At 23.6% G+C, this 22,108-nt stretch overlaps 7 protein-coding genes across 7 annotated transcripts; 3 read left to right on the forward strand and 4 right to left on the reverse strand.

Annotated features, from left to right (window-relative positions):
- Positions 1–3,385: 3,385 nt before the first annotated feature.
- SRAE_2000390000 (Transcription factor Dp) lies at positions 3,386–4,740 on the reverse strand (the record flags this gene model as incomplete). The annotated part of the gene is made up of 3 exons (XM_024642706.1): positions 3,386–4,138; positions 4,193–4,555; positions 4,606–4,740. The coding sequence occupies 3 exons, from the start codon at positions 4,738–4,740 to the stop codon at positions 3,386–3,388; spliced, it is 1,251 nt and encodes a 416-aa protein (XP_024508450.1).
- A 1,974-nt stretch (positions 4,741–6,714) lies between these two features.
- Positions 6,715–10,762, forward strand: SRAE_2000390100 (Tripeptidyl-peptidase 2; the record flags this gene model as incomplete). Its single annotated transcript, XM_024642707.1, has 3 exons — positions 6,715–6,792; positions 6,839–6,934; positions 7,004–10,762. 3 exons carry the CDS (start codon positions 6,715–6,717, stop codon positions 10,760–10,762), a joined length of 3,933 nt encoding a protein of 1,310 aa, XP_024508451.1.
- Positions 10,763–12,058: 1,296 nt separating this feature from the next.
- On the reverse strand, positions 12,059–12,540 carry SRAE_2000390200 (Ground-like domain-containing protein; the record flags this gene model as incomplete). Its single annotated transcript, XM_024642709.1, has 2 exons — positions 12,059–12,238; positions 12,292–12,540. The coding sequence occupies 2 exons, from the start codon at positions 12,538–12,540 to the stop codon at positions 12,059–12,061; spliced, it is 429 nt and encodes a 142-aa protein (XP_024508452.1).
- Positions 12,541–14,283: 1,743 nt separating this feature from the next.
- On the forward strand, positions 14,284–15,618 carry SRAE_2000390300 (Tubulin beta-2A chain; the record flags this gene model as incomplete). Its single annotated transcript, XM_024642710.1, has 1 exon — positions 14,284–15,618. The coding sequence occupies one exon, from the start codon at positions 14,284–14,286 to the stop codon at positions 15,616–15,618; it is 1,335 nt and encodes a 444-aa protein (XP_024508453.1).
- Positions 15,619–15,853: 235 nt separating this feature from the next.
- Positions 15,854–16,399, reverse strand: SRAE_2000390400 (Proteinase inhibitor I33, aspin domain-containing protein; the record flags this gene model as incomplete). The annotated part of the gene is made up of 2 exons (XM_024642711.1): positions 15,854–16,003; positions 16,055–16,399. 2 exons carry the CDS (start codon positions 16,397–16,399, stop codon positions 15,854–15,856), a joined length of 495 nt encoding a protein of 164 aa, XP_024508454.1.
- A 1,163-nt stretch (positions 16,400–17,562) lies between these two features.
- SRAE_2000390500 (Hypothetical protein) lies at positions 17,563–18,114 on the forward strand (the record flags this gene model as incomplete). The annotated part of the gene is made up of 1 exon (XM_024642712.1): positions 17,563–18,114. One exon carries the CDS (start codon positions 17,563–17,565, stop codon positions 18,112–18,114), a length of 552 nt encoding a protein of 183 aa, XP_024508455.1.
- Positions 18,115–20,288: 2,174 nt separating this feature from the next.
- SRAE_2000390600 (Hypothetical protein) lies at positions 20,289–21,128 on the reverse strand (the record flags this gene model as incomplete). Its single annotated transcript, XM_024642713.1, has 1 exon — positions 20,289–21,128. One exon carries the CDS (start codon positions 21,126–21,128, stop codon positions 20,289–20,291), a length of 840 nt encoding a protein of 279 aa, XP_024508456.1.
- Between the last annotated feature and the right edge of the window lie 980 nt (positions 21,129–22,108).

The raw sequence follows: 22,108 nt of genomic DNA on the forward strand, positions 1-22,108 counted from the left end.
CAGTAATGATTACAAATATAATATATACATTAAACTTTCTTTAGTATAATTAAATTTTAATAAACTTATTTGGAAATAAGATGATTAAAGAATTAAAGTTTACATTACTTATCAATATAATTATTCATTTAAAATATTTATTATAATTAAAGTATTTACAGAGAGTAAAGGTAAATCTTGTAACTTATAAGTGATAAAATTTAAATAGTAGAATTAATAGTATAATTGATGAAATAATCTATATATAAATGAACAAAAGAATGACTTTACATTTTAACAAAAGGTCAATATCATGTTTAAGATAATCATTAATATATTCTTCTAATACTATTTATTTAAAAAAATAAAATAATCATTAATAGCTAAAATACATTCTAATATTTCTATATATAATTATTTATCTATCTATACAACTAAACAAGAAAATTATATTTATTTACCAAAAAAGTAAAACAACTATAACAAAAGTTAATGGTAATAAATGTAAAATTTAATTATTTTCTATTTTTTTTTTATTAATATGATATTTATAATGAAAATAATCTATTTTATAAATTAATGTTAACAACTAAAACATTTAATGAATACATGATAAAAAGGCATAAAAAAAAAGATAAAATAAAGCAAAATCTTGTGGGAATTAGATAAATTTTTATAAAAATTATCTTGCGCAGTTTTAAGGAATTATTAAGGGGTTTTAAGATAAACGAATCAAATTGTTAGTTATAATAAATTAACCTTTTTTCATCTAATTGATGTGTCTATTTTTGATATACACTGAAAAAGACAATTATTTTTTTAACCGATATTTGAAAGATAGTTACTATTTACTACATTTATTAAGTTTATGTTTATTATAAACAATAAAAAGATATTTGATTTATTTTAATTGTTCAACGTCTAAAATTTTTTTTTTAAAAATACAAAAATAAATAAATAATTTTAAGATGATCTGATTATTTTTTTAAATTTAATCAAATTTTTAGAAAAAATATAATAAATATATAAAAATTTTTTGATTATAAAATGTTAATCTAATGTAACAATATTTTACACTTTTTTTTTATTTATAAAATTTAATTTAATAAAAATTTTTAATATGATTATTTTTTTAAAAATATTTCATGTATATATAATTGATTATCTTGCCTTTGTTGACTTTTAACATCACTAATTTATTACAGTTATTTATTTCCAAGATTTTGCCTGAAGTAAAAAATATGATTTTGACCTTGTATATGTAATAATATTATCATTTTACAAAAATTTTCCCACAATTCAATAAATATTACTAATGAAGTTTAATGAATAAAAAGGTTATTTCAAAAGTGTAAATTTCTACATATCCATAATTTTTTCTTTCTAGCCTAACTAATGTTAGGGAATTACAAAAATATTTAACAAATTTAATATATAAACATTATGTCATTTAAAATTTAAAAATAAAATAAAAAAAGCTTATTAAATTGTAAAATATTGGATAAGAGTTTAAATAAAGTTTTAAAAAAGAAATATAATATTTATAAAATGTTAAAAGTATCTAAAATGAATTATTAAATTTATTTAGAAAATATTAAAAGCAATTTAACAGTTGAAAATATATTTTAATAAAATATTTTTTGTTAACAAAATGAAAATTAGTATGTTGTGGTAATTTTAGCGTTAACAAAACTTCAGTATCGAAAAGAATTTGACGAGAATGGGATTCGAACCCATGAATCTTACGAAAATGGTGCCTAAAACCATCGCCTTAACCACTCGGCCATCCCGCCATAAATGGTTGTGTTTTTCTATACACAATTTTTAGATAAATAAATAAAATTTAATTTTAGTAAATCTTTTATATTATAGTATATAATATATATAACTTACATACATTTTTTTTTGTTGAAATTAAAATTGATAAAAAATATATTTTTCTACTTATATTATATTATAGTTTTCTAAATTTAATGTAAGACTCTATAGGTTGACAGTTATCATTTAAATTTTTTATATAAAGTTATATTAAAAGTTTTAGAATAAGGAAATTACATTTGTATTTTTTTTATATAAGTACAATTTATTAAAAAAAATTACAAATAAAATCATTTTTATTTTATTATTAAAAACTTTTCATTTAAAAATATTCAGATTTTTTAAAATAACTTATAACAAAAGTTAAACATTCCAAAGTTATCATTTATTACCTGATGTATCTTGTATATTATATTGCTATTATAAATCTAATTAATTTTTATTAGTTAACATAAAAAAAATTATCAAATATATAATAGATATTTTTCTAGAAAAAAACAACCTTTCCACAATAACTGATTGGAAGCAGTTGATATAATACTTTAAGATATAAAATAACAAAAAATTCGTTATTTCAAGTACTTGTTGACAAGGATTAATAAATTTTTTTTGAAATATAAATACTTACAATAAAGCATTTATTTATTCATTATGTTCAAAAAGATATTATTTTAACTACGAGATACTTAATTTGAGTTAATTTTGTTATTATCTATACAAACATATACTTATTGATCAAGTAAACTTTACTTTGAAAATTAATAAGAAAGATATTTTATCATTCTAAAAATATTTGGTAAAAAAAAAGTAATTTATTTAAAGTTTTAACAAAATTATTTATATTTTTAAAATGTAATTCAACTTTTAGAAAAAAAACAATTTTTTTTTTATTTAATTTGTCTTGATGGCAAAAAGCATGTATTTGAGTGTATTGGACACTGAATAGATTGATAAACATTTTATGTTTCATTAAAATTTCCTCTATAGTTTAAATACTTATATTTGAATTCATAATTAAAATATATTTTTAAATAAAAATCATGCTGCTCTGGAGAATAGAGTGTTTTATAATCCATAACTCAAAAGCAAATTATGCATCTTTAGTGATGATTATTCCATTAGAAAATGCTACATAATTTATCTCTCCAATATCATATTAAAATTACATTAAAATAAATAAAAAAAATTTCATTTGCATAAGATATTCTATGGACCAAAAAAAACAAAGCAATTTTATAGTACTCAAAGTATAAAAAAAAATTAATCCCCAGAAAAGATTTTTCAATTTTACTAAAAAGTTTTACAAATTTTAACTTTAGCTTGCAATATATTTTTTACATAAATCTCACATAACAACTATTTTACCCTTAAAACAAAATTCCACCTCAAATGACCATTTCGAAGCAAATGTTAATGTTGCAGTTTTTGCTGTTGTACCTAGATGAAAATGTAAATTTTTTTTGGAAAAAGTGTCTGCGCTTTTTTTAAATTTTAGAAATGTTTATGAAAAATTAAAAAATCGAAGAAAAATTTCCACAACTCATTTTTGTCTATATAATATATATGTATTTAGGATAATATAAAGATATTAACGTTTTATTGTTGTTTTTAATGGAAATAAACTTATTGTACTTCCTTCTCTTCTCACTCTATAGATAGGTCTCCTAGGAACTGTTGAAGGAACAACCGTTGGAACTACCGAAGGAACTCTTATGACAGGAACTTTTTGAGGCGACTTAAAAGTACTACTTGTTCTTTCAATCTTTATACTCCGATCTTCAAAGTCAGGAGGTGTCAGCAATCTATCAACAGCCGTCCGTACAGAGTCAGGTAAATAAGATTTACATCTGTCTACCAATTCTTTTGATGGATTTGGTTTTTCTAGACCAAGCGAAAGACCATTGTTTTTGAGAACAACAATATCATCCAAAATTTCAAATGGAGAATCAAAATTTAACGTATATTCTGTCTTGTCATCACTTATTTCACAATTTATAGTTGTATCTTTACTTGTACTTACAATAATATATGGTAAACCAATTATTGAATTTTCATCTGGATGACCATTCCTTTTTTCATACTCTTTATTTCTATTTATAAGATTTTTATGCGCTACAAGTTGTGCCATAGTCTCTAACAATTGTTCACGTTTTCTGGCTATCCTCTCTAGTCGCTGAACTCTATCATCCATTAAACGTCTACATTCATGAAGTGATGATGTTGGTAAGCCAACCCATGTTATTTGTTTGCGTTCCTTATCAATAATGTTCATTGCCATTAAGACATTTAAAGCATCATAAACACGCCTTCTAATATTTTTCATGTCATATTGTTGTTTCTCCTTAATTAGAAAAAAAATTAATAAACAAAGTAATAAAATATTTAATCAACGTACATGTGAAACAGGAGGACTTGGTAAAGAATCAAAATATTCTTTTACTAATTCATCGGCAACCTCCGAATAATTTGTTGATCCCTTTTCTTTAACTTTTTCACAAACTTTAGCACTGAAATGTCGTAGACCTTTTGACTTATCAGGATTTTTATTGTATTTTCTATAATATGATGTAAATTCATTAGATTGAGCAGTTGAATCAAGAGGCCGTTTAAGACTACTGATATTCAATGAAGAATTACAAAAGACAGAGTTACTCGATCGTTGATTAGTGACAGTTACTTTGGGTGTAACGACAACAGTGTTAGGTGGTAAATTTCTAGGAGTTATTTGTTGAGGTATTTGCACAACTCTTGGGAGTACCTTTAAATAATAATAATTGATTAAAATTTAATTAATTATAAAAACCTTACATTGTTAGTATTACGTTGATAAAACCGTTGCGGCTGTTGCTTCCTATCTTCTGTAATACCGGATACAATAACATCTTCACCATTATTAGAAGGAGTGTTTTTTTGGAGTAATTGTACCACAATATTCTCAGACATCTTGTATAACCTGAAAAAAAATGAAGATTGTTATTATCAATCGTCAAGAAAACGAAATAAATAATCCTGAATACTATCTTCCAATGGTCATATTGCGGTAGGTACCGCTGTAAAGTGTTCGTCGTAGGACGCTGTTTCAATTGACACATATGCGTAATTCTGTACAAGAGGGAAAGAATTGGAGTAATATGTCATTTTTCTTCTAATTCCCTTTTAATAAGAAAAAATAATTAAAAAAAAAAAAATTTTAATTGATTAATTTAAGGGTTTAGACAAATTTTTATTAACATTCTAAAAATTAAGAAAGAGGTAATTGTTAACAGTATATGATGCATATACAGGTCATAACATAGTCCTTCCTATTAAATAAAAATAATATATATTATAATATTAATAAAAAAAGAATTATTTTTAATAAAAGAAATGTATTTAATTTAATGATAAATAATGGAAAATTTTTTTTGAAAAACAAAGTAAATTGATAATTATTTTGAAAGTTGAAAAAAAAAGTACTTCTTTAATGATAAAATAAAATTTTATTAGTAATAATTTTTATAAATAAAATTTAATTTTATTAATAAATTTTTAAAAAAATATAAAAAGAGTATTTGATCTTTAATAAACAAATAATTTTCAAAATCGTTTTTAAAAAAATAATAGCAAAGATTAAATCACAACAACCTCCCGTGGAAAAGTATTTGAAAGATGTTCTTATAGAGAAAATTTTATTAAAAAAATTTTTTTATTAGATATTTTGGTTAATTACTAACTATATACGAATAACGTTACCATAGAAGAATATTTTTGTTCATCATTTATTGTTATCATGTTTTTTCATTAGCATACTTTTACTTTTTACGACTAATGGTTTTTAATTTGTCAAGCCAGATATATGCAATAATCAACGATCATTCATTTTTTTGTTTCTTTTTCAAACATTATAACTTTATTATTTTCAAATTTTATACATATAATTGGTAACTTAAAAAAAGTTGAAAAAAATTATTGTATATTTTTTACAACCTATTAAAAATTTAAATTCCACCAAAACCTAATATATTATCATAATGAAAACTTATATAATTTTAAAATTTTAAAAAAATGATAACAATTTATTCTAAATGAAAATAATTAAAATAGCACAAACAGTAAATATCTGAAATACAAAACATTTTTTTTCAACAAAATAATTATTATAATTAATAGAATGTTTTTATTATTCTGTGAATAAATTTATAAAAGTTATTTAAAATTAAAAAAAAAAATTAAAAGTATACAAAAATCATAATTACCAGAAGGAAAAAAAGTTGATAATTTATTACAAATAATAATATCCAAAAATTGATTAAATGATTATAATTACAATAAATGATAAAAAGTTAACATTTAAAACAAAAAATTAAATAAATAAATATATTTTTTTAATTATTTTAATTTTTAAGATTAATATAAATTATTGCTTTAATATGTATGAGTGATATAGATATCCGTCAAATGTATAAAAAATATTTAACAAGTAAGGAGTATTATAAAGATTAATATAAGATAATTTTATAATCTAAATATATATTTCCGTGGTAAGACAAAAAGGTACCCAATATTTTAAATGTTAATTCATTTTTCAATTGAAAAAAAAAATAATTTTAAAAATTTTTAATCGACTAATTCTAGGGTTTTGACAAATTTTTTAATTATTTCTAAAAATTAAGACAGGGTAAGAGTAAATAGTCAGCGATGTTTTTATCGAAAATTAAAATATATCCTAGAGACTATAATGTATTAAAAAAATTGGGTAACGGCAGAGAGTTCAAAGCCAGTCGAAGCCTATCAAATTATTCGTTATCTCTTATAAAGAAAAACCAACAAAAAGCGGCCACAACTTTTTTTACTGTAAACAAAACGAGAAATTTTTCTAGTCATTCATTTAATTTTTCTGGTTACACAACCACTATTGCTAACAATAACAAAAAAAAAATGGATGAATTTCAAGATACTAATGTACTAGAGGAATTTCCAGTTCAGGAACTAATACCTAAAATTCCAACTCAACAGGTAAATTTTTTTGTAATTTATAATAAATTGAATATTGTTTTTTTAGAAATTATTTCTTGATAAATACCCTGAATACGATGGAAGGAATGTGTTAATTGCTATTCTAGATACGGGAGTTGATGTATCACTACCATCTTTACAGGTAATTTTTTTTACTATTTTTTAATAGAAAAATTTAAATGAATGAAAATTTTATTTGTTATCTATCTAGGTAACAACTACGGGCGAAAGAAAAATCATTGATGTCATTGATTGTTCTGGAGCAGGAGATGTTGATATGTCAAAGATTGTTACACCCAAGGATGGTGTTATTATTGGATTAACAGGAAGAAAACTTAAAATTCCGGAATCATGGGATAATCCTTCAGGAAAATATCATATTGGAATAAAAAATATTTATGAATTGTATTCAAAGGATCTCGTGACACGAGTTAATGAATACAAAAAAGAAAATATTTGGAAAAGTGCTCAGAATCTTAGTCTTGCTGATGTAAGAAAAGCGTTAAGTAAACATGAAGAAGAGATTGGTGGAAAAAGTGAAAAGATTATTGATAAGACAAAGAGAGATGACTTGATTGCGCAATTAGAGTTTTTAAAAAATGCTGACAAATATGAAGATGATGAAGGTCCTGTTGCTGATATTATTGCATTCCAAGATAGTAAAAAATCATGGAAAATATGTTTAGATACCAGCTATAGAGGTAGGCTTGGAATATGTTCACTTTTGTCAACATATAAAGAATCTGGTGAGTATGCATTTTTAAATGACATTGATAAATTATCTTATTCATTTACAATGAGAGATAACGGTAATTTATTGGAGATTGTCACACCAATAGGATCACATGGAAGTCATGTAGCAAATATAGCTGCTGGACATTATCCTGATAATAGAGACAGAGATGGAATGTCCCCTGGAGCTCAGATTGTTTCTATGTGTATTGGAGATTCTAGATTAGGTTCAATTGAAACAGGAGCTGCTTTAATGAGAGCATTCAATATGTGTATTGAAATGAAAGTTGATATTGTGAATCTTTCATACGGTGAAGCTGTAAATTTACCAAATGAAGGCAGAATCATTGAAGCTATTAATACAATGGTAAATAAATATGGTATAACATTTTTGTCTTCAGCTGGAAACAATGGTCCAGCTTTATCAACTGGGGGTTGTCCTGGATCTACAACATCTTCTGTCATTAGTGTTGGAGCTTGTGTAACAAATGCCATGTCTGAATCAATGTACTCCATTCGTCATAAAGTATGTGGAAACATGTATCCATGGTCTTCAAGAGGTCCGAATTCAGATGGATGGTTGGGTGTTTCAATAGTTGCTCCAGGTGGTGCTATTTGTGGTGTCCCAAAATATTGTGCTAAAGGAAATCAACTTATGAATGGAACAAGTATGAGTTCTCCAAATGCTGTAGGTGCTGTTTCATGTCTTATTTCTGCATTGAAAGAACAAAATGTACCTATATCTCCATTTAGAATGAGGATGATGCTTGAGAATACTGCTTTGCCTTTAGATTCCAAAATTTCAGATCCGTTTGGTTATGGAAAAGGCTTGGTACAGATTGATAATGCTTTTGAGTATGCCAAAAATTCTTCATTTTCATTCATTGATCCCGATTTGACAGGTTTTGAAATTAGAATTGGAAACAACGGAAAAAAAATGAGAGGTGTTTATTTACGTGAAAAATATGATACATTAAAAATAAAAGAGCACGCTGTTTCAGTAGTTCCAAAGTTTAATCCATCGAGTAGTGTTGAAAAACAAATAGGTTTTGAGGCTAATTGTGTCTTGACCTGCAAAAGTTCATTTGTAAAATACCCTAAATTTGTAAACTTACCCTCTGATGGTAAATCATTTTCAATTTCTGTTGATCCAACACAAGTACCTCCTGGTACTGTTAAATACACAGAAATTTTAGGTTTTGAAACAGATCACAAAGAACTTGGGCCATTATTTACAATTCCAATAACCGTTATTAATCCAATGACTGTTGATAAGAGTGGAAAAATTTGCAATACTCTTGAGATGATTCCTTCAATTTCTCAAAGACTTTTTGTTGATGTTCCAAACGGATGTTCTTATTTTAATATTAAATTGAAAAACTGTGGTGGTGATGTTGTTTCAAAGTACATTATTCATTGTGTTCAATTAATACCTTCTTCAGCATACAGAAATTCCGAACTATTTAAATTTTTTACTATGGAACCAGATCAAGAGGTTTCTCATACTGTTAAAGTTCAAGACAATTATACAGTTGAAATTAGTTTAACGAAATTTTGGCACTGTATTGGAAATTCTGAATTATCCTATGAAATAGAATTCTTTGGATTAAAACCAGCATTATCTACATTTTATATTAATTCATCTAATTTATTTTCACCTCTACTACTAACTAACTCAAATTTTAACCAATATACATCAAATCCAACAATAACGTTCAAAAAAATGAGCATTAATCTTAAGCCTTTTGCTGCAAAAATTGAACCACTTGGATCAAGAGATCTCTTTTATGATGGGACTCAAATTTTCAAACTTCAATTAAATTACAATTTAAGTTTATCAAAAACAACTGATTGTGTATTTGATTACCTTGGGTTATCTGAAATGTTGTATGAAAGTGGAATTGATCACATGCTTATACAAGTATTTTCAGATTCCAAAAAATATATTCATTCTTCATCGTCTTTTACAAAAAGATTTCCAGTAAAATTAGAAAAAGGTGACTACAAAATTCAGGCCCAACTTCGTCATGAATCAGATGCTTTATTAGAAAAATATCAAGAATTACCATTAACTTTTAGATCTAAGCTTTCTAAAAGTATTGATCCTGAAATGTATACAACTCCAAATGGGCAATTTGTATCTGGAACAAAGAAAATTTCTTCATTATCTTTTCAACCCGGTGAAAGTAAGATGATTTTTATATCATCAATTCCATCAGATAAATTACCCAAAGAAGCTTGTGCTGGAACTATCCTAAATGGTACAATGAGTTTTGTTAGAAATGATCATGTTAATGCCAAACAAGTTGTCAGATATCCATGCCATTACATAATTACATACGATACAACTGCTAAGACTGAAAAAGGTAGCCTTCTTTGTACGTTAACAGCAAGCACAGAAAAAGAATCTAAAGAATCATCCATAAAATCTATTCTTTTATCTGGATTATCAAAAGCATCTGAAATGTCATTAGCTCAGGAATTATTGACAAGATTAATAACAGAATTTTCTGAAAAACCTGAATTTTATTATGAATTTTTACGCAGAATCCAGGCTCTTAAGCATGATGACAATAAACTTATTCTTGAAACCTGTGACAATATTCTTAAGAATGTAGATGAAGATGAATTATTTAAATATTTTGGTAAAAAACAAGGTAATATTTCTGAAAATGATAAATTAAAGAAAATTATGGAAGATAAAAAAAAGGTTATAATTGCTGCTTACATAGCTAAGTTCGATTATATTGTTGATTCAAATTTAGCAATATCAACATCAAGAATTCCAAAAATATTTAGAAAAAATTTCCTATCTATAAAATCTTCAGATGTAGAAAAAAAAGATGAGAAGAAAAAAGATGAAGTAAAAGAAAGTATAGATGAAAATATAGTAAGTGTAGTTGATTCTGGTACAACAACTTACGAAATTGTACCAGAAAGTGGAGAAAAGTATACTTTAGCTGACGTTAATGATGCTTACAATAATTTAATAAAATGGATTGATGAAGGAGATGCAAAAATTCTTCTTCAAACAATAAAATATTGTGTGGCAAATGAAAATTTAGGTCTTGCTTTGAAATATTTAAATAAATTACAAGAAGATAAAAAATATATCAATAATCGTGACGTTGATACTGCAATTGTTGAAATAACAGAAACACTAGGATGGATTCATATTTCAAATTCCCTTTCTAATAAACTTCTCAAGAAATATCCAGTGTCTTATAGACTATTTTAATAGTAATTAGAAAGAAACATATTATATTATATGATTAAATTTTTTATCTTTAAATTTTAAATTATTTTACAGTTTTCTTTTTACATTCTTATTTTTTTCTCTATATTTTTTGTAAATATTCTTTTTCATTGACACAAACAATTTTTGTTTCCTTATTTACTGAAAAGTTTTATTTGACCTTGACTTGTGATATTTGCAGTAGCATGTTCTCTTTTTCTCAATAGAATGTTTGTTTTTTTATTTGTACTTTTGTTGATTAATAATTTAATAGATAAAATTTAGTGAATTACAGTATAAATTTACCAAATTACAAATATAATAAAAAAAAAACAAAAATATTAAGTGTCATTTTTTACTGATACTTGAAAAAAAAGAAACATTCTATACATCTTGGTTATATAAAAAATAGATAAATTTAATATTAATAAAATATTATTATTGTTGTTTGGATAATTAAAGTTTTAATCAACACTAACTTAAACGATTGTACAAATGTTTTTAATTAATTTTTCATTAAAAAAAACTTTGATAAATTAATTTTAAATTATAATACAAAATTTAAGTAATTTATATAATTTTTTTTATGTTCCTAATTTTCTAATAAATAAATGACTGAGTTTTAATTTATGATTATATAAACATATATTATTTATTTGTTTTCGTAGATCTTTTTTTTTTAAAATAATTAACAATTTAAATTTTATTTGGAATGTTAAAATATAACTTAGAAAATTTGAAATGATAAAATTTATTTATTTTTCTAATAAAAAAGTAAATATTGTATATAAGTTTTTAATTATAATTTTTAAATTATCCATGGTAAGTATTTTTTACAACAACTGTTCTTGAAACGGTTGGTCTATAATAAGGAAAGTAACGTGGTCCATAATATGGTCTTCTCCATCCATAATAATATTGTCTGGAAAAAAAAAACATTATACAATTAAGTATTAAATTATAAACATACGGAGCCCCACAAGCAATGAGAGAAAATAAAATTAGAAGAAATAAAGTGAAATTCATTTTTCTAAAGTATAATTTTGATAAAATTATAGGCATCATGTTAATTTATATGTAATTTTTTATATTATACGACAAAGATCTAATATATATTTAATAAACAATTAAACTAGTTCTCTTGTTCTACTTAACTTATACATTTACTTTTTAAAAATGATAACAAAATTTTTTAATTTTAAAAGATGTTAATTTTATATTTTAATTATAACTAAATGCTTATAATAAATAAAAAAATATTAAATTATATAAAATAAATTAATTTAAAATTTGGACTTGTTAAAGTTCAAAGATATGACATGCAACTTTTGCATTTCCAACAACACACAATTTATTTGATCGCGATTTGAAGGAAAATGTTTGTTGGCCACAGATAACTGCAAATTTGGAATCCGTTGCATTTCTCATTAATCCAAGACGAATTGAATTGATACTTTCTTTTACATCATCAGATAAATTCTAAAAAATTAAATATATTATGTTGTTTGGTTAAAAAAAAATTATTAAATTACCTCTGATATAATTTTTTTTAATTCATCATCTGTACATATGACATTATCATGGGTAATTTCTACTGGTGGTTCACCAATTTCTCTTTTTTTTCTACCACAAGAAGGCATTGCTGGTGGTGCTGCAGCCGCACATCCACCACAAGAAGATCCTCCACAAGATGATCCACCTGAACTTAACTGTACTTGTTTAAATACAATAGTACCATATGTAAATGGTAGAATAATAAGTAAAATTGATAACCACTTCATAATAAGTTTTGTTTTAAAAAAATAAAAAAAGTGAGAAAAATTTTTGTTTTTATAATGTTTATCAAAATTAGTTATTAAACAGGATATAAATAAACAAGATTTGATAGAACTTCAAGATAAATATTATACAAAACAAATTTACAGACATTTCTTACATCACTTTCTGACGTCAAATTTTCAAATACCAAATATTCTTTGTTAAAGTTTGTTATTTATTCATAATAAATTTATTTTTCAGCAAAATATTTTAAATATAAAATAATTATTTTCTGGTTTTTTATTATCATAAAAATTATCTACAAAATAAAAATTATTTTTTTTTGCCTTTATTTTAAATATCATTCAACATTCCATTTACAGGAATTAAAAAAAAAAGAAGTTATTATTCATGTAGTAAAATTTTTATAACAAGAATATTATATATATTTTTTTTTAATATGTATTAAAAATTTCTTTTTTTTTTTTTGGTTAGAAATTTTATTTTATTTTTCTGTTATCTTAAAAAATATTGCAAACTATTTAGGTTGCACTAAAATATTTACCTTAAAGTTTTTTTTTTTTGTAAAGAACCATGTAAAGAATTTATAAGAAAAAAGGAAAAAAACATTGAAAAATGAAAATGTAATTATTTCTATTTTCCTGTGAATTCTTAACTTTTCTTAATAACCAAAGAACTATTGAAACAAATTATTATATTAAAAGAAGTAAGTACAAAAGCATATGTTACATGTATATTTTAAATAAAGGTACTGAATATCCTGTTATTAATAATAATCTCCATAGTTACCAGAAGATATAAAATATTGGATTTATACGTACATAAAGTTTAAAGATAAATATATCTTTTATTTGAATTACTTATTTTATTAAAATAACTATTTATTTTATTTAAATAATTTTAAATATAATTTTTTTATTTTAAAAGTATACTTTGTCATTTTATTATGAAAAATAATTATATACTTTTTATCATTAAATTTCTTATAAATAATATAATAACATTATTATATTTTTTTTTTAATATGAAAATAAAAGTTTCATAAAAATTTCTTATATATACTATTAATGTACTATATTTAAATAATAAAAAATATATATGAACATTATAAAATGCCGATTACATAGAAGGACAAGTTAATTTTCATTTTTCAACCAGAATTTATACAATTATATCCTTTCCATTCCCTACCCATTTAAATTTATCCAACTGAGCATATACTTATTAGCCTCTATCTTTAAACGTACAATTCTTTTGTTATGGTCCAGTTGATAAAGATTAGTTAGTATGAAGAAGCAGATGGCTAATGGATTACAATTTCAAGGGAGGAGTATATGTATATGTATATATGTACATATATATATATATATGTTCATTTTGACTTCTTTTAACACATGCCTTTCTACTTTCTATTTTTTTTTTTTCATATGTAAGAAGATAGAGAGAGAGAAAAGGAAAACCAATAGACTTTTCACTATATTGTGCTTTTAATTATTCAATATACTTGCCATTATATGAAATCTTGCCATACTATTGTTTATTTATTTAGCATTATTCTTTTCGATTAAAATTTAAGTCTTTGTATTGTATTTATATATATATATATATATATAATATTATTTAATTGATACATAATATTATAACTTGTTACAATTTTTTTTTTATATTTAATATTTATTAATATTAAAAAAAATTTATTATTATTTTTTTTTTATTTATTTTAGATTTTTTTAAAATAAATAATCATGAGAGAAATTGTTCATATTCAAGCAGGACAATGTGGTAACCAAATTGGTGCAAAATTCTGGGAGGTTATCTCAGATGAACATGGTATTGAACCAAATGGTGCTTATAATGGAGATTCTGATCTTCAATTAGAAAGAATTAATGTTTATTATAATGAAGCCTCTGGGGGAAAATATGTTCCCAGAGCTGTTTTAGTAGATTTAGAACCAGGAACTATGGATTCTGTTAGAGCTGGTCCATATGGACAACTTTTCCGTCCCGATAACTATGTATTTGGGCAAAGTGGAGCTGGAAATAATTGGGCTAAAGGTCATTACACTGAAGGTGCAGAATTAGTTGATAATGTATTGGATGTTGTTAGAAAAGAAGCAGAAAGTTGTGATTGTTTACAAGGTTTTCAATTAACACATTCACTTGGAGGTGGTACAGGTTCAGGTATGGGAACACTTCTTATTTCTAAAATTCGTGAAGAATATCCTGATAGAATAATGAATACTTATTCTGTTGTACCATCACCAAAAGTTTCTGATACTGTTGTTGAACCATACAATGCCACTTTATCTGTTCATCAACTTGTTGAAAATACTGATGAAACATTTTGTATTGATAATGAAGCTTTATATGATATTTGTTTTAGAACATTAAAACTTCAAACACCAACATATGGAGATCTTAATCATCTTGTCTCAATGACTATGTCTGGAGTTACTACATGCCTTCGTTTTCCAGGTCAATTAAATGCTGATTTAAGAAAATTAGCCGTAAATATGGTACCATTTCCACGTCTTCATTTCTTTATGCCTGGTTTTGCACCATTAACATCTAGAGGATCACAACAATATAGAGCATTAACTGTACCTGAATTAACTCAACAAATGTTTGATGCTAAAAATATGATGGCAGCATGTGATCCAAGACATGGAAGGTACCTTACAGTTGCAGCAATTTTCAGAGGACGAATGTCAATGAAAGAAGTTGATGAACAAATGTTAAATGTTCAAAATAAAAATAGTTCATATTTTGTGGAATGGATTCCAAATAATGTTAAAACTGCTGTTTGTGATATTCCTCCAAGAGGAGTTAAAATGGCAGCAACATTTATTGGAAATAGTACAGCAATTCAAGAATTATTTAAAAGAATTAGTGAACAATTTACAAGTATGTTTAGAAGGAAGGCTTTCCTTCATTGGTATACTGGTGAAGGAATGGATGAAATGGAATTTACTGAAGCTGAATCAAATATGAATGATCTCGTCTCTGAATATCAACAATATCAAGAGGCAACTGCTGATGAGGAAGGAGAGTATGATGAAGAAGGTCATGACTTGGAATAAGCTATTTTTTTTAAAAAAATATCTTTTTAAAATATTCTTTCTTGGTTAATGATAAAAAAAAAACAAAAATTAATACAATTTTAATGATCTAAAAGTTTTTAAAAAAGCTTTATTATTTAAAAATTATTAACTGTACTTTTTTATGAATGTTATTAAAGCTTATCATAAAAAATGCTTTGTATACATTATTAACTTTGATTTTTTGGTATATTATCTTAAATATATTATTATTTTTTTAAAATTCATGGCAAAAATCTAAATTTATTTGTGGTTTCTTTTCATTTGTCTTATTACTAGTCATAGCATCAATAAATTGATCAAGTTTTCTTTTTTCATCTTTTTCAAGATCTCTTACATATTGAGAATTAATATATACTTTATAATTCTGTAAAAAAAAATATTTTTTTAATTATTATTTAATAAATTAATAACATACTTGAACTTTACAACCAGCTAAAACATATGAAACTGTATCTTTTCCTAAACAGAAACTTGGTAAAGTTGGTTTAACAGGAACAGGTGGTGGTTTTGATCCTTCTTTTTCAAGATTATCAGCATTTTCAAAGGCAGAATCAATTTTTTTCTTATATTCTACAAGATCTTTTTGATATCTTGTTATTTCTTTTAATTCATTATCAGCTAATTCTCTAATAAAATTTCCATTTGAAAAAAGTTTTTTAGCAGTAACTACACATCCAGTTGATCCTGGAGTATTAGAAGGTACAAAAATTTGTGTTAAAACAATAGAAATAAAAGATAAAAAAAGGAGAACTTTTATCATTATTAATTATATAAATTAAAATAAATTATTTTTGGAATGAATAATTTTTAAGGTATATAATGATATATATATAGTAAATTTTTCAATTATATTAATAAATTTAAAGTACTACCTACTCACAAAGTGTTGAAGTATATTAAGTCACGAAAATGATACATATACCAGATAATAGGAATAATTCTTAAAAATAACGGTTAATTTAATATCACTCTTCTATATATATTTAAAAAGTGATAATATACCTTTTTAAAAGATACAGAAGGAAGAATTGATGAAAAGATATTTAAATGATTTAACAAAACTTGTTTAATGGTCAAGTGTAATGTATTGAAAAAAAAAAATTAAAGTATCACTTATTTTACCCCAATAATGGTTAAGTATAGTATTTTTTATTGTATAAACTTACAATAACAAATAACTCAAACTTATTAACTTAAATTGTATCTGGTTATTTTTTTTTAAAATATACTTAGATAAAACTTTTTTTAAATTATAACGCAATATATAATAGTTGATGTAAAGGTGATATAATAAAGTTATTTAAAATAAAGATTCATTGAAATTTATCAATATAGAAAAAGTAATGCTTACCTAAACTATTACTTGAAAACTGAGAGACTCTTAAGAATAAATATACGTTATTAACATTTTATAATAATGTTCATTATTATAGCATTGTCACGTTCTTCTTCATCTTATTACCATCACCAATTAATAAATCATTTTAAAAGTTTTAAAACTTGTTTTGAATAAAAAAAAATATAATTAAAAAAATTGTTTTTACAAATATTTTTTACATATTGTTGTATCCTTAGATATTATATTATCATATTCAAATATAATTTTTATAAAACACAAATAAAAATATCATTAATCCGGCATCTATATAAAATAATTAAAAAAAATACTGGTTTAATCATGAATCTATTATTGCCAATAATAAAAAATTATTATTTAGAACAATTGATGTTTTTGATATTATTAAATATACATTTTAAATGCCTAAGGGTCACATTTCAATTACTTCATCCTTATATAAGCAATGAATTTTTATTCATTATCCATAAAAATAACGAATTCTACATTTTTTACAAAAAGAATTTGTTTATTAAATTTTTACGACTTCTTGATACTTAAAAATTATTTTATTTGTTGATTATAAAATGAAGTTCTTCTCATGTATTGTTGCCATTCTTGCATTTACCATTGCAAATGAAGCTTTCCTCTTCGGTGGAGGTGGTGGTGGTGGAGGTGGATGTGGTTGTTCTGCACCAGCTCCAAGTTGTGGAGGAGGATGTTCAGCTCCAGCTCCAAGTTGTGGAGGAGGATGTGATAGTGGCTGTGGAGGTGGAAGCTCCTGTGGAGGAGGCTGTGGTGGTGGAAGCTCTTGTGGAGGAGGTGGAGGTTGTGGCGGTGGAAGCTCCTGTGGAGGAGGTGGAGGTTGTGGCGGTGGAAGCTCCTGTGGAGGAGGCTGTGGTGGTGGAAGCTCCTGTGGAGGAGGAGGTGGAGGCTGTGGTGGTGGAAGCTCCTGTGGAGGAGGAGGTGGAGGCTGTGGTGGCGGAAGCTCCTGTGGAGGAGGTGGAGGTTGTGGCGGTGGAAGCTCCTGTGGAGGAGGTGGAGGCTGTGGTGGCGGAAGCTCCTGTGGAGGAGGAGGTGGAGGTTGTGGTGGTGGAAGCTCCTGTGGAGGAGGAGGTGGAGGTTGTGGTGGATGCTAAAGATATTTATCCATTGTTTAACTCCATATTACTTTATTTTTTATTTATCCATGTATTCCTTAATTTTTACAAAAAAATGCTTCATTCAAAAAGCTTTGTTTGAAAAAATTAATGTCATATACAATATATTGTTAAATCAAAATAAACATTTTTTTTATAAACAATTTTTAAATATTATTTCTTATATATAAAAAAAAATAATATCTTTTTAATTTTGAAACAAAACTCTTCGACATAAGTCTAAAATATAAATATTGTCAGTGATATTTTTTAATTGTTAGATAATATGCAGTATATAATATTGAAAAATCATAAGGATTTATTATCCTAACTTTTTTAACTTTAAAAATACCTATTTCAAAACATCAACGACATCAAATTTTTGTTTTTCAATTTGCAGTTTTTGTGATTTAAAAGTGTAGTAAATAGTATTTAAACTTTCCATTTAATCAGTTCTATTCTTAAATAAAAAAAAAACTATTTTTTAAGAGTATTGTACTTTAGTATTTTTTTATATTTATTTGCAAAGTATAAATTTTTAACAGTTTTATTATTTTAAATTCATTTTAATTTTTAAGCATTTTATTAATTTATAACTTATAACTAGTTATTTATATTTTTTTTGAGTGAGAAAATTTCTAAAATTATAATATTAATTCAAATACTACGTTATTTTTGTCAATAATAAACTTTATTATAATTAAATTGAAAATTTTAATTATTTGAAAACCTTTTTCCAGTTTTTATAAAAAAATTGAACAAAAATTATAAAGTTTTTTTAATGTGAAAAAATTATCAATCATATAATAGATCAAATTAATTGAACATAAAAAATAATAGCTTAATTTTAAAGTAACTGACGTACTAGAAATTTTTTTTGAATATTTGAATATTATACATATGTATAATTTTTTTTTTTTAAAATTGCTATGTTGATTAAATATAAATTTTTTTATACTAAAACAATAAATAAATAAAAAAAAATGAATAACTAAAAAAATTTTTTATAATAAAAATTAAAAAAAACAACTTTTATAGGAATTGGATTATGCAACTATATTCATTCAATAGCCCTTAAGACGGGATGAATTTTGAATATAATCAACAATATAACAAAATTAAAACTTCAGGAGTTATAAGGATTCAAAGTTGAAGGGCGAAATTGCGGAATATTTTTTTGTAAATGACGATTTCTATGATAATGTTATAAATTTTTAAATAAATGCTTTTTTCTAGATCATTTTTTTACGAGAAATTCATTAAACCTATTCATATCTTTATAGGACTTCTAAAAATCAAGATATGATAAGGAATGTGTTTTAAAAAAAGTTTTAAGAATTTAGTGATAACTCGAGTTAATGAAGTCACAGGTCCATGAAATTGGATGCGCTGTGCTTCATTCGTGATTTTAGGTATACCCTACGTTGAAAAGATTTTTAAATTTTTAACCGTTCTTGAAATACTATGCTTGGTACTTTTTCGCGCGTATTCCATTGTCACCATTTTTTTATATCTCGCAAGTACTTAAAGATATAAAAAATTTTTAAAGGTAGACCCTATATGAAAACTCATTTGCAGACGATTGCAGAAATCTGATTGTATTTATCTTTATTATGAAGCGAGGTATGAACAAAGGCGAAAATTTTTTAAAAATATTCATTATACCCGTCTTTTCAGTATCTCAGCAAATACTTATCCTATGAAGATGGGACTAGTTTCATTCGATTTCTATTCAAAATTAAGTCTAGTATATTTATTTTCAGAGATATAAAACATGGTTGAAAATTTTCTAGATATCTGATTTTAGAATTTTTTTTTAATAAAAATTTTATTGAAAAATATACTACTAATTTTCTTAATTTTATTTTTTATTTATTTATATGATAATTTTAATTATTTATGTAAAAATTTTTTTTTTAGATTTGAATATAATAAAAAAATTTTTTCTAAAACTTTTTTTTACCGTTTATCAACTATCAATTGTTCAAATTACTATAAATTTAATTAAATTTCTAAAAACTTTTAAAATATTTCATTTAACTTATTTTTTTAAATTCAATACGTCAGTGACTCTAAAAGAGATCTAAAATAAAAGTAATTTTATTATAAAAATTGTTGTATTTTTATTTTGGCATTATATTGTGTTAAAATTAAATAATGAACAAATGAAACATCTATATTATTAAACTATCATACTCCATTGCAAAATTTTTAGTTGGTTTTTTTTTCCTTTTTGGTCTTCTATTTTCATCCCAATCAGATGGAACATCATCTAATGTATTTTCATCAAGAATCTTATTATACCATGTTCCTTCTACCATTTTTTGTTCTTTTTTTGTTCTTTTAATTATATCTGGTTGAATTACTTTGGTTGTTTCATTTTTTCCTATCTGCCTTTCAAAATTCACACTTGGTTTTAGTAAAATTAATGAAGATTCATTGTCTTTCGTTTCTGGAGGAGGTTTTTCTCTAAATTGGTAATCATTATTTGTAGAAATCTTTTGATTATCTTTAATTTCATTTAAATTTTCTTTTGAAGAATTATTAAATTTTTTAAATAAATTTTCCAATTTATTTGTAGAAATCATCTCATAAGTTATACTATTACATGATCCTTTAGATGTTTTTTCATCTTTTGTATAGTTAGACTTTTTGTTTTTTCTTCTTGGACATTTTATTACCTGATTAGAAACTATTTTTTTTTCTTCATCTAATTTATTACTTATTTCTGGAAATGATTTTTCAATACTTTGTGTCTTATCCAGACATAAATAATTTTCATTAGTTAATTTTATTGAAAGAATATTTTGTTTTTTATAATTATTCTTATTATTTAAATTTAAAGGATAATTATACAAATCATTTTTATCATTTTGTTTATATGTTGCTATTTCAGATAAATTTTTTTTGTTTTCTAAAACCAATTTTTTATTATACTCAACAATTGAAACTTTTTTATCATCATTAAAATTATATGTTGATAAAGATTTTTTATTTATACGATTTTTTGGCATTCGTGGTTCTTGAATACATAAAGAAAGAGTAAAAAATAATATTGAAAACAAAATGAACACTTCCAACATACAAAAAAAATTGTTAAAAAAAAATAAAAACTAAAATATACAAATTAAAAAAATTTATTTAACAAAAAATATTATTTTATAATTTTAATATTTAATATTTTTTTTTGAATAAAAGATGGCTTAAATATTCTTTTATATTAAAAAGAGATTTATATTTGATTGACCTAAATAAATTGTAATAACAAATTTCTATTTAAAATTTTAACCTAATCATGATACAATAAATTTATTTAATTTTATAAATTTACCTGAATATTTCTATTTTATCCTTACCAACAATTATATGATATTTTATTATCATAATCAATTAATGCTTATAAAAATAGTTTGTAGTAATTTATCAAGGTTACATATTTTGTATTAAGTTAAAAATATCCATTAATAATGTAAAATATAAATAAATAAATAATTTGAAGCAAAATTCACGCTTTTTAGTATTTAACAGATGATTTTATCTTAATTATTAACTAGTTAAGTAATCTCTGTCTAGTCTGATACTTTTTATTTTTATTTCTTAAATAAAAGAAAAAAAAATATGTAAAACAATATATAATTATTTTATTTCTATTAATCATTTTACTAGCTTTTCTTATTTGATTTAATTTTTTTCTTTTAATTTTTGATAATATTCTTTTTTTTTCTACAATTATATTAAATAGTATAATTTAAGTAAAAAATTTTTTATTTAGTATAAATTTATTTTATCTAACTATTTATTTCATTCAATAAATTTATATCAATTCATTTATATAAACTTTTATTGTTCAATTCCTTTATATGTCTTTAGTTTATTTAGATATTAATATACAATTCTATTGACATCATTCTATAGAAATACATTAAGATTAAAAGAATAATTAAAATACCTGTTACAGTTTTGGTAATTATACCAATTTTTTATTTCTTTAATT

The sequence above is a fragment of the Strongyloides ratti genome (assembly GCF_001040885.1).
Source record: "Strongyloides ratti genome assembly S_ratti_ED321, chromosome : 2".
In the NCBI taxonomy this organism is placed as follows: domain Eukaryota; kingdom Metazoa; phylum Nematoda; class Chromadorea; order Rhabditida; family Strongyloididae; genus Strongyloides; species Strongyloides ratti.